A 13773-nucleotide genomic window follows, 5' to 3' on the forward strand; every position below is an offset into this window, starting at 1 on the left:
CAGTCTTGGCCCGCAAAGAACCTTCATTCAGTCATACCTTCACCACTAGCCCGTACGCCGTGACTGCAGTCAAAACACTGAGGGGAAAAACAGCCTTCCCCTGACTTGGACAATGTGGCTCATGGTGTGGTGTCCTGTGAGCCCCCCTTATTTTGAACACAATTATATCAATGTTCCTTGCTGTTTGTCAGGACTATTAAAAGGCAGAGTTTCTTGGTACATGCACATACATAACTCGGAAAGCAAGATGGAAAGAGTCTACAGAACTGGTGTCCATCATCATCTATGAATAGCCCAAGGTTAGCACTGTAGAGTCATCAAACTGGATTAGTGGTGCCCACATTAATCCCTATACTTCGTAACCATTACTTACATCTCTTACATATTCTTCTATTCTTGCCTTTAGATGCTTCTTTATCCTTGCATAGTTTTCCAAAAGCCAGAGTTAGCAAGCCAGCAAGAGTTATAGCAACCAATCAGTTTCGTTACTTGACTCACAAGTTAGCATCATTTCATTCAGCAGGTCAAAACAGCCTACACTAATTTTAGGGTAATTTGATCTCATGTTCCCAATTCTCCCTGAGTGGGATGAGGGCTACAGGAAGGCTACAGTTCCTAGTGCCACCTGGTGGTGCTGAAGATGGTAGTCACTGATGGAATGGCATGAGTGGGCTTTCCATGTGAAGGGGGCTGTGGGTATGTAGCATACAGTCGTCTGAGCACATGCTGCCACTAAACGGAGCCTGCACCTTGATTTTGGCAGTCCAGGAGCAGCCTCCTTTCTTTCCCAACCACCCACTGGTGTGGCAGAAACTTTAACTGGGGCAGTACAAGTTGGCATAAGGGTTCATTTCTACAAGCATATACAAGACAGAATGCAGTACACCCTTTCTTTCCAGAACAGTTCTATGGTCACGCCACACATGTACTGTGATTTGGGGTGAACACAGACACCTTCCTAGACAGACGCCTACTAACCCCAATAGCTTCTGAAAATAATTGGAGATGCAAGATATTAGAACAGGACGATACCCAGCTTCTCAGGTTGGATTACCTAGGCTTTCTATTTCCTGGTCTTTCATGTGGCTGACACAGGGTGAGGCGTGTAGGTCTATTTTGAGAGAACCAACTCTCCCACTCCCTTTGTATGGGATATCTTCAGGCGTGGGATGCCCAGGACCAGGATTCTATCTAAGGTGACACCTGGCTTTTCACTTGGACTGCGACTAACACACACCGAGGACATGAAAATGGACTGTCAGAAGGCTCTAAAGGGTTTACTCAGAAGGCTGGGCCATTTGCTGCCCTTCTCTGATGCATCATTTTCCTGAAAACTCTGAGGCACTACATCGTCTGTAATAGCACAGGACAGGCTATCTCCGGGACACACCAGTCAATAGACTGGAAAGGATCTACTGCTCTCTTTTCATACCCACTTGGGTAGTAGTCCAAAATCTAGGCACACTCTGAAGAGAAGGTGCATCCAAGGAAGGGCATCACTGTGAGTGCTAAGCCATAGCTTCCTCAGAGGCTTTTTCACTGCAGGCACTCAAACTCTCAACTCTCTATCTCTACGAACACTGTGACCAAGGAACAGGTCAATCAGATGTACTATCAAACCATTTTCCCAATGTCAGGGTAACCCGCCGTTATTCTTCCCCATTATACTGTTACCTATGGGGACCAACTGGAGTCCAACGGGTCATTTGCCTTCCTTATAATGCCTTACCCTCTAGTGGTCTAGTCACAGCACTCACCAGAACCCTAACTCTAAAGGGAAGGCCTTCTACCATTAATTCACGTTAGTACTGGAAGGGAGGTTCTATATCTACTGGAGGCATTTAATAGTTGTTAGAATAATATACCAGTGCATCCACCAGAGAGTAGCAGGTAGAGTGAATACTGTACTCACCGGTTAAAACATTTATCAGCATTTGATGAATGTATTTCCAAAGACATACTAACAACTAAACACACTGATGCTTTTCTTCACTCATACAATAAATTGAGCTTCTGTTACTCCTCTCTTGAGAGCACTCACTCGACTGTGACACTTACGCTCATGGTAGCATTGATTTCTGCCACGGTTTCTTCATCTGTTGGGAACTGGTAAATCTGCACCCCATTACTGACCAGCTCACTCATAATCTTACTTTTGAAGACGTGTAGCTCATTTTTTGCCACTGTGTCTGCTTTGGCTATAATAGGAATTATGTTGACCTGTAAAAAAGAGTAGAGAGAAAAAAGGGCACAAAAAAAGAAACAGGGTTATATTTCAACAGATAATATTATTCACTGTAAGATAATTTGACTGGTTAGGTGGGAAACGGCGGATAGGGCTTTGCTGGTTGGGACTGTTAACAACGCCGCTTTACTGTACATCCTGTGGATAGAGATACATATGAAGCATGTCTGTATGATGTGTGCATAAAACCAATAAAAATTTGTTTTTAAAAAAAAGATAATTTGACTGGTTCCGTCACAAATATTAAAATTTGTTCTTTGAAGCATTGAACTTTTTAAACCATATCTAATGTGTGAGAAGAGGACATATAAACTACACTGGCAGTCCATATTTAACACAGCAGAACAGGGAGACACCTATATTGTTCGCTGGGTGGTATTAGAGCAAAACGAGTCTCTACATTATGTTGTGTTATGCTAATGAATTTTTAAAGAGCTTTTTTTATCTGTGGATGTCCTGGCACTAGATAGTTGAATCCAGACCTAAAAAATTCCTATAATAAAAACATCCTTAACATTTGTGCAGGAGCCATGTCTTTAACCCTTTCCTGTAAACCAGGTGATGAGATTCCAGTTTCAGTGAAGGGCAGGGACAGGGCATTCCATACTCTTGTGGCATGGTTGGCAAAACATGCTGCGATTACTTACCATTAATAGCATTACTCTGAGTTTGTCTCTCACCGTGCCGACTCACATAGTGGGGCACCCGTGCCTCCAACCCCACCTTACCAACACATAAAAGTCTCTCCTCCTCCATACCTCCTGTTCCGTACCAAGCCCAAACACAACAGAGTTAGACTGGTCCAAAAAAAGGGTGGGAGAGAGGGCCTGATTCGGCACGGCAACGACTGCCTTGGAGTAATGCTATTGCTGGTAAGTATTCACAGCATTACCTCATCATCACATAATGAGTTATACCCAAGCCTACACATGAACTAGGACAACAACCCAGAATGCAATCATCAGTTAATTCAAAGGCAAAAAACAGCTTACAATGCGGGAGCCAGAACCCGGGATATCAACAAATACAGGACATCGGGAACCTGGACCAACCTATAACGGGACACAAAGGTGGAAGGACCTGCCCAAGTTGCAGTTCAAAAGATCTCTTTTCTTTGAATAGCATTTAGTTTGTGGGTGATCAGGTATTTTTTCAGTGCTTATTTGTTTATAATGGGGAGGGCTATTTCCCTTTCGGTGGAATTTTATCTGTTAATATAGGTTTAAACCTAAAACAGGATAGCTTAATTATATAAGTTATTCTCATTTCTAAGCAAGTAAGACACTCACCATGTTCAGACCGAGGGAAGATCAGAAAATATGTATATACATAAATTACAACTATAAACAAGCAATGAAAATGCAATAGGTCTCGCCTTTGATTAAGTTATAGCTATTTGCATTGCTAATGGTATTGTATAGCAAAGCAAATGGCTTTAACTTAATAAAAGGTGAGATCTATTGCATTTTCAATGCTTGTTTTTTATGAGTGATCTTTGCACTTTTCGGCAGGATTTCCTTATCAGAGAGGCTGGTCCCCAAGCCTGCCAAAATGCCCTTGTGACAACTTGTCTCAGCAAAGCAGTATTCATCTTACATTATTTTGCACCTTATATAGCACTGCACGGAAACAATTTTTAGTCTGAAACCTGCAGGCATCAACTCTAAGATGCTATAGGCAAAGTATGATAGATCTGCAACGTCGTGAGACACATGAAATGCGATGTGCAGTATTACATTTAACATGCACAATTTTAGCAGTGAAGAAAAGGTACGAATTAGTGCAATGAATAATATTTGCACATTTTAATTCCTCTGGATGTTTATGGATTTTAAATATGAGTTGACTTTATTTTTAAAAAAAATCCTGAGCTATTGGTATTGGATGAATTATTATGTATGCACAAGTCGAGTGTATTCGGACCTGAAATAGCGAGTTTTTAATGTAACTTTTATGTAATTTTTCTGAATAAAGTTATTTTTGAGTTTGAGACCTGTTTCCTCTGGAAGTGTATATTGTACTTTAGTATGGCGCTCCGGATTCTTATAAATTTGATCTCACCTTCCGTGGTATTGTGTATTGTCTGCTGTGGAGTCCCGTGTGAGGTAAGCACTTGGCTGTCTGGCTGCTACATGACACCTTTAGGGTTCCATTGTATACTAAGTGTTTGAACTGAAGTGGTATTGGGCAACGCACACATGTCGCATTGAATTGCGCGTATATTATTACATAGCTCCCCATATCTGTGTGCATGAGGGGTCCGCGCTCCTTGTAGTGGTCGAGTTGTAAAGTGTAACCGCGCAGTAGTGCCAGGAAGAACAAAAAACTTGCAGACAAAACAATGTCATGAAAAGGTTTGCAATGCTGGGGAACCTGCTGGGCCAGTTAGGATCTACTGGGAAGAGCAAGGTGGCATCTCTCCACAGACTCGGTTAAGTTCCCTAACACACACCAGATTGTTTGTTCGCTTTAATGCGCAAGAATAAAGAACAAGTGGCCGTGAAAGTGAAAGCGATTGCGAACAAGTGGCCGTGAAAGTGAAAGCGATTGCCAAAGTGAAAGCGATTGTAAAAAAAAAACATTTCGAGATGGCCACGCTAATTAAAAGCATGCCGCCATGCGTGCGCGTGTGAAAGCTATTGGCACACGCAAAACAAGATACGCATGCATGTTTTGCTTTGTGTCAATGGCGAGTATACGCGAAGTGGCATTTTCATTGCTATGACAACAAAATGGCGTCCGGATAGTCCACATTCTCTACGGACACGTGCATGCTGTTTGCTTTGGACAAATGGTGAGAGCAGCCATCCTTGTCCATGCAGGCGCGTGCATGTAAGCCTTTCGGAGAATTGATTTCAAAAGGCACTCACATGGCGAGTGCAGCGCATGCGCTGCTATCGCCAGGCGAGACCTAAAAAGAAAGGGCCTAAAACCACACTGCTTAATTATTGATACACTTCGTAAAATAGTTTTTGATCCTACAAATTCTTAAAAACTGTAAACAAACTTTTCTTAGAAAAACCACATGTAAAAGAGTGGTACCAAAGTTGTTTCGTACTTGAAGCTGAACATGAAATCGGTAAAGGAAACTGACAAATAACAGGCAATATGGATTCTCCAGGCTCACACCTTGAATTAAGGAGTAAGCCAGGAGTAGCTTCGGCCCATAACAGAATATTTGCGAATCGGGCCCTATATCTTAAAAGATACTACAGAGTATGCAAGTTTAATTAGGTCGTGTGGAAGAGGCCTCCTTCATACATTAAATATCTTGGCTTACGGGAGAAGCGGAAACCAGTATTTTATCCAACAAAATTAATCTTGAGGAGTTTTGTAATTTTCCAACTATACAATCATCTGAACTGCAGACCATGCCATTGCTGAAGTATTTCCATCATTAAACATATTAGGATGTTTTAGGACAAACATATAATTACATCCCTTTGCATGGTAAGATAGAAAGATGTGCCAAATGACTAGAGTTCCTTACAGTAAACAGTGACATATCATAATTGAAAGTTCACCATGACTTTGTATCTATGTCCAAACTACCATCAAAACTCCTACGCCAGCTAAAAGTCCAATAAATAAACCCTTTATACAACGATTATTTGTCCCTAACTTAAAAGCTCGGCTCTTTCAGTAAAAAAAAATATAAACAATAATTTGTCCATGTGCAGCCTGGTACTAACTGGTATATACATACGTAAAGTGAGAGTGTCTTGGGTGGGATTTTTGCGGGTGGCGGGAGGGAGTTTTTCAATTCTTAAGGGGTTTGTTCACTTACTCGGAACTACAACAAAAATTAAAATGTACAATGTAACTGCTGTTATGAGGCCTGAAGGAGCACACTTACTTCTGGTTTTGTCATATGGTAACAACTCTGTACTGTTGCTCTAAACACTATGCTAATAAACAGATTAAAAAAAAAACAATAATTTGTCCATTTCCCGTCATTAATGAATTAGAGAAGCAGTGAACTGCCGAGTCCAGTCTGTCAAGCAAAGAAAATACATTGTTTACCGTATTAAAATGACCTGAGCTTACATGAACTGTGAACTGATTGTTTTACTCCTTGCAGTAGGTGAGATTCTTAGCTGCGGATGTTTACAGTGATAGAAATGACACCATACATTTGGGGTAGCCACTGCCAAGGATCCGTCACCTAAGATGTGGTAGCATCACTCAGACGTACTTCCTGGATATAAGCAAATGTTGCATTTAATTGTCAGTTCTTTCGTACGCTTAAGGTTAAGTAATAACCTGATTTTAAGAGCCACCTGTTACATTCCAGGGAGGGGCCCACCCTCCAGCCGAAGGCCGCATGCTGCCCGCGCGCTGGGGCCCTGATGTGTGCCGCAATAAAACACACTCACACGCTGTGTGGGTCTAGGCGCGGATTGCCGTTGCAGCTCCGCCCATCTATTTTTATCTGTGCGCTCACGCCGGCTGGCGTTAGCGCAGGGGCGGGGAATGGCTGGCGCTAGTCAGCGGTAAACGCTGGAGCGCTAACGGTTACATCCCATCTCAACTCAGTCCTTGACTGGATCTCAAGAGTCTCGTAGTTCACTTACTTGGCAGGCAAAGTTCTTCAGGTATGTGCTCAACGGTGGGTTCTCTCTCAGGGCATACCTGGAAGTGCCCCGTCCGGTGGTGGAGGCAGGGAGCAGGGTGCTGGGTGCTGGAGACAGGTCAGGAGTTTCATGGGCAGCTTCTGGACTTGCTGGCAAGGCGAACTCTTCTGGGTGGTGTTCGTCAGCTACGTGGAGCTCCCCTTGGCTGACCTCCATCCCCCGCGTGGTTCATGATGCCGGTAGGAGTAGGAGGCCTGTCCACTTGTTTGAACCACGAGATGTTGCGGGTCACGGTTTCTCCCTCCTTCTCGACAGTCACCAGGGTTTCTTGTCTATTAATAACTGTCCAGTACCCTTGCTAGTACTTAGACTGGAACTTTCCTCCGGGCCTCCGGTCCTTTATGATGTCGGTGTCCCCCTGCTGTAGTTGGCGGGATACCGCTTGGCTAGCGATGTTATTGCGTTTCTCTCTCCTCCTAAAGGCGTGCTCCTCATCAAAGAGAGGGGGAGACCATCCGGGTGCAGTGGAAGTCCATCCCGCCGGGTGCCGTTGAACATTAACGCCCAGGGTGCTTGGCATGTTGAGCAGTGCGGTGTGCTCTGATACTCACGCAGGAATCTCTGCAGCTCTTGTTCCGGATCGCTTTGTTCCACCATTGCAATGCGAAGAGTCTTGTTTATCATTCTCATGAGTCGTTCAATCTCCCCGTTGGTTTGGGGCCACTGCGGGTTGATGCGCTGGTGCCGAACGCCATGGTGGGGCATGAATTCGCGGAACTCATGTCCTTGGAAAGTGGGCCCATTGTCGCTGTGGTGCTCTTCCGGACATCCGAACATTCTGAACATCTTCTCCAGGGCAGGGTGTAGTGTAGCTCCTATTTTCCCAATAGGCTCTGCGCATTGGAATAGTACCTACAGCAGTAAAGGCCTAGGCCAGACGTTAACTAGGTCTACTACTGTCGAAACTAGACTTAATTTTTGGGTTTGCCAGCTAAGCTCAGAGTTCGCTAGAAACTTTCTCGAATGTTCAAGGAAGGATTAACTCCCCTGATTAGACAAGAAGGGATTTAGTTTCTGACAACCATAGAACATGACAACTTTGCTCTCCCCTAATCAAGAGTCAATCTCAAGAGTCGTGTGAGCACAAGGCAATTATTTTACTCAGTCAGTACGTGCATTCTTAGTCTCATCAGAATGTAGAGAAAAGGAAGAGACGGGCGTGTTCAATAAAAGATGTTATTTATTGATCAGTCTCTTTTCTCGTACAAGAGAAATGGATCGATATTATTGCAATACTTATAGTTAAGTAAAGTGCATACATTAGAAGCAATAGTATAAAATAATACTGTAAAAACATTGATATGGTTTCTGAGCCATATGATGTTTAAAATGATTAAAATATATTTACATACACATATACATTTGACTAAACGTACTCAACTGGTGTTTCTAAATACGCCTACCCCGTGTACCTGACTTAAGTCTAATGCGTGGGCGGGAATAGAAAGTTACAGTTTAAGTTAAGTTTGTTTTTGCCAAGTGAATAACTAAAGAATTCTCTAGGAGGGGTTATTCAGTTCTGTACCTGGAATTTAGGATGAATGAGGAATGGTATCTCTTTCTCTGCTCTCGATATTCCAGGCTGCCTGCGAGGGCTGCCCAGAAGCGCCGGTGCTGGGTCTCTCGGCTTGAGATAGCAGCGCGTCTCTCAGCGCGTCAGGAAGGCGGGGCTGCTGCCTGCGGGGTCTGCTTCTGCTCTCGGCTTCGGCAAGGGTGGCTGCTCCGTCTTGTCACCACGCGTGTGTTTGCATAGGGCAAGGTCGGCAATATTTATACCTTAAAGGTGCCGAGATTGACGTAAGGATGGACATAGGTACGTCAATAAAGATGTCATACGACTTGCTCGTTAGCACATTCTTTTGCAAAAGTTCTCTGTGAAATCAAAACAATGGCCGCACGGATTTTCCAGGTTGTCATAGGTTTGATTTGTTATGAGAACGTCGTATGCCTTATCAGGGGCTGGAGGAATGTCGCTTGTCTAATTAGATCTCAAGCGTTATGACCTAATCAGATAACACGTTCCTGTGCCGTAGTGTGACTGCGTCAGATAACGGTATCTGCATCATGGGGGATTTCTTGCCTCATGGGCTGACTGTTAGTTAACTAGCTAGGTAGTTTAACCAGAATAGGGTCAGGAATAGGGGGATCGATTCAGAACCTATAGAAATACACGACACCCACTCCACGCTAACTATGGTCATATCTACTAATCTATGCATAGTATAACATAGTACAACATACTATAGAGTATAGTGTATACCTTACCACCCCAAAATACATAAATGCATTTCGAAATTTTCAAATATACTGAAAAATTGCAGTCATATATATTGTATGCACTTAAGCTATGAATTAAATGCAAAAGTAAACACGCATTGTAATGCATTATTGCTTTTTGGTATATGAGAAATACACATGAAATGGCTCTTAATATAGCTATACAGAAAGGAAGGTCGAGACCATTTCATCACATAATAAAATATTTGTGAACATACCAGCGGGCAGCTAAAGTCTATATAAAGTATCTAAAATAGAAATCTTAGTTCTCTAGGAATAGTTTCTTACTTTAAGCAGAAGATCAGTGTCCCGGGGAAAAAATATATAGAAAAATATTTTAAGGGCTTGCTGAAAAAAGTTGCTGTCCGTGAACTGGATTGTAATTGTTCATGTGACTTTATTTTTAAAGGTTGAAGGCCGAATTCAGGGAACGCCGTGTGCGAGTTTACTCAAAAGTCTCTATTTCTGTTCCGGAGAGAACATCATATCATTCAGGCTTTCGAAAAAACTGTCAACAGCTTCATGGGAAAGTTCCACTAAGTCGGAAATAGGGGTAACCATGCATTCGTGCGCATGATTGTCTCCATTGACATTCTGATTTGCATTGCTGACAGAAGGTCGTACCTGTTCGATGCTGCTTTCATCTTGAACTTCACTACTCTTCAATCGTAGTGGTGAAGATTCCAGGAATGCCGTCATCAGAATTGGCAGCCTTTGAGGGCAGCACAGTGCGTGAACCTTGGTAGGAACCAACAGTGTATCTGCATCCACCGGCGCATCCGATTGTAGCGTCAGACAGGTGTCTAACACGCATTCTTCTCCGCATAGCAGACACCTTAGTACAGGTAAAACACACCTTTGCCACATTGGTCGAAATGATAGAAACCAAGTCATGTTTAGGTCTCTAAGCCGGGAGAGTCCCAGGATTTTTGATATCCGGTCCCGGTATCCAATGGCTAGGATCGTATCTTCCATTGTCGCGAGAGTTTGATCTGTGACATGGGTTGCCATAACGAAAAATAAGGACTAGGAATAGGATTCCTGCAATTAGTCCCAGGATCAGGGGAAGTCCGCCAAAAATCGAATGGACGAAATCTGGAAAAATACCCAGTATGGCTTTGAATGGTGTTAATGCCATCGAAAATACTGTCTTAAATACCTTTGAGACCCCAGTGGTATCAGAAATATTTAAGATTTCGCTTAGGATTTCCGCGAAATGTACGGGGGAATTAGTTGATAATAATGTATGTATCTCTGCAGTCGTCCTTGCGACTTGTAGATCATACGTTTCTTTAGATGACGTGAGCCTTGTAGGCGTCTGAAGAAGCACTGTTTTCATTCTGCTTAAAGTGTCTATTCGAATAGAAGTAATTTTCAAACCGGGCCATGCCCTTGCCTCCCTGTCTGGTAAGGAGCTGGGGAACAAAGAACGTCCACAGCACTTGACCTTCGCCGTCGTGGTGACGAGATAAGGAGTCCCGGGCATAAGACTACAACATCTGCGGTCTACAATAAGAATGTAACTCCCATTATAGAGTCTTTGAAAGAATGGTTCTATTTCAGTTGCAGGTGCGCCTTGCTGGTGACATGAAAGGTTGTATGAATTCCCTTCACAGGCTCCGTGCAAACTAATACCGTTACACAGAAGCGTGCCGCTTAGTGACATAGCACAATTGTTGCCACTAAGAAACACTTTCTGTCCTTTGTTACTGACACATGCATGTGAATAGGGCAGGTTCCAAGTTGTTTTAATGTACCCCTTTCCCAATTTCTCGTACATGCCAGCCTGTATATATTTTTGGCAGTATTGAAACCTGAAGGTTGAGATTGGAATATTTATGATTCCGTGGATTATCCATTCACTGACAGGTCGTTCTGACATTGTCATTGGTAATCTTTCTAGTTTTTCAATGCTCAAGATTGTATAATCAGCACCCTTCTGCGCCATACCGATTTGTCTATCAGTAAGGTTAAAGATTTGGAATAGTGACGTTGTGTTGATTAAACGCCAAGGCACATAGCCTGAACGCAGATTTTGTAACGTCCAGCCAAGCTGTACAATAGAGCGCAATTGCGACTGACCATGTTGTAATAACAGTAAGTCTTGCGATAATATGTCGATTGCTGAAGACACAATGCTGTCCAATGAAAATATACTGGAGGACAGAGTCATTAACCCATTGTCCACTACAGAAAGTGATTTTTCCAAATTAATACGATCAATTTCACGTATTCTCTCTGCTGTTTCAATTTGTGTAACCTTCCAGGCCTCATTGTATGCTGCATATACAGAGGCTGCTATGAAACGCTTTTGACGCTGTTTGCGTGGTCCCAGTATGAAATCACGCGAGTCAGCACCATCAGTAAGTAAAGTTAGGTGTTGCTTAATTTCAGGCAGTGTGGAAGTTTGTAGCCATTGAAGGCATAATTTGCCCACACTGTAGGTTGTTATTATCCCTGGGTGATGTCTTTGAGGATATCTAGGGTCTGGCCTGGTCATTTTGAAACCCTGTGTTTTATTCAGGAATCTATCTTGACAGTTATTTGTATCTGTGGGCCAGATCAACCATTGTTTCCAATCAGGATGTGTTCTGTTTTGGTTAAGTATATGGCTTAAGTCTATTTCTTCATCTGTATCAGAGTTATTGCTAAACATTGTTGGCTTTGGAATAGACAGGTTATTTAAATCTTTGATTTTGGCTAAGCCAAGACAGGTGGTTTGTTGAACAGTGTCATTTAAAAATATCATTTGTTCTGGGATCATGCAGGCTCTAAACAAAGCTTCTATACCCTGTACGTGCCATTCTTTTGTACCCCAAACACTTTTCAAATCAACATTTTTGTCCCAATAATCAAATCCAAAAGTATTCATTTTTTCAAAGAATGAATCTGAATATATCAATTTCGTGTTGGTTATCATGGTTTTCATCCCTGTCTTGTTTGACAATTTGTAATAAAATGTTTCAGCATTAGTTATGTTAAAACCTGAAAAATATGAATATTTGTCATAAACGGTTCTAGAGCTCCCTTTTGGAGGTGTAGCACAATGTTCCCATTGATTATAATTTAAAACATTTCTAGGTTGTGCAGATTTATGCAAGAAATGGTTACCATAATGGTTATAGCAATACATACTATCATAATTTGTAGAACCTTGCAAATAATCATGTTTTGTAAAATTAGCAGACATTACTAAGTCAGACATCATATTGTTTATACTTTCAAAGTCCCAATCATCAGCAAATGAGTTTGGTTTTGCAAAGTCACTCAAGGAGTTCTTGATTTGGTGTGGATATTTCAGGATCTCGACCGGACCATAAATTTCATAGTCAGAGTTGTCCCAGGCTACCCCACCAGGTATTGGAATTGCTGTGAAGTTGGCTGAAGAAAGTTCTGAAGAAAGTTCTCGTTTCTCGACGTGTGAAGATGTGTGTGGTTTGAGGACCAAGTTGATGTTCTGACTTGCTGTGTCCATTTTAGCATATTTTCCCTCAATGAAGCGTCCCAAGGTAAATACCATGATGAGCCAAAGTATGAGGATAAATGCACCAAAACCCACCCAAAATTCAATCCATGGAGTAACCAGATATGTTTCTTTCAGTTGTTTCAAAAGTTCCTTAGCTTTGTCTTTAAAGGATTTTGATGATGGCTGTGTCTTTTGTTCGCTGAAACCTTCAGAGGAATCATCGAAGTTGATGAAGTAACCAGATGCAGTTCTGTCAATTGTTCCAATTGGTTCAGGATTTTTGTTTCTTGCATTTTCACTTGGAACTTCATTGTAGATTGGTGTGTCTCTGCTAAATGTCTTTATTTGGGTTTTCAGAGGTCTGAGTTCTATTGCATTGTTGCATAGTCCTTGTTGTTCTTCTTTAGGCGTTTCGAATGTGATGAGCCTCTTTGTTAGGACCTCTGTACTGGTAGCAAACCTTGGTGTTCTGCTACTTATTGGGAGTCCACTTGGCCTACCGTTTGTTATCGGCCACATGTTGTGGTTTTACCAGGTCGATGGATACAACTCGGTTCTCCTTTTTTCCAGCAAGTGGCGGTAGTACAACTGATCTTGTCCCGTTGACAGACAAGACAGGAACTGCTTTTCTGTAAGAAGGCCCAAATTCCTTCTTTACCGCGATCTTCTCCCTGACTAGATCCCCGACTTTTGGAATCCAGACAGGTCTTGCTGGGACAGGTGGTGATTCTTCAGTGGTTGTTGGCTGTTGTTTCAACTGTATGTTGCTCAGGTCTTTTCTTGTTTTGTTTAAGTCCTGCAAAATAGCCAAACGGTCTTTGACATCAAAGGTTTTTTCTATTACCACTGAAGTCTGACTATCAAGGTCAGAGATCAACATCCTAGTTCCGAATAATAATTTGTACGGACTGAATCCCTTCAGAGAATTTCTTGGCAAGTTATTTAGACTACGTTGGACACTTATTAGATGTTTGACCCACCCAGCTCCCGAACCTAATGTCCTTTCCATTATAGATTGCTTTCTGCCTTGGTTTTTTCTTTACACCATCCCATACCCTCAGGAAGGAAGTGAGAAGATTCCCGCTGGGCTGTGCTCATTTGGCCATTCTTTCCCCCCCCAGGCTGGATTGCCTGAGTGAAAAAAAAATGGT

General features: G+C 42.4%; 1 protein-coding gene across 4 annotated transcripts in view; it reads right to left on the bottom strand.

The window, feature by feature from the left end:
• Positions 1-13773, bottom strand: part of SEPTIN11 (septin 11) — a 606565-nt gene that overhangs the window by 124106 nt on the left and 468686 nt on the right. For all 4 annotated transcript variants that reach the window (XM_078676377.1, XM_078676379.1, XM_078676376.1 and 1 more), the window contains exon 5: positions 2059-2220. In XM_078676377.1, the coding sequence (XP_078532503.1) occupies positions 2059-2220 (162 nt within the window). The remainder of the gene's footprint in view (positions 1-2058; positions 2221-13773) is intronic.

The sequence above is a fragment of the Lissotriton helveticus genome, chromosome 2_1, assembly GCF_964261635.1.
Source record: "Lissotriton helveticus chromosome 2_1, aLisHel1.1, whole genome shotgun sequence".
NCBI classification, from domain to species: Eukaryota; Metazoa; Chordata; class Amphibia; order Caudata; family Salamandridae; genus Lissotriton; species Lissotriton helveticus.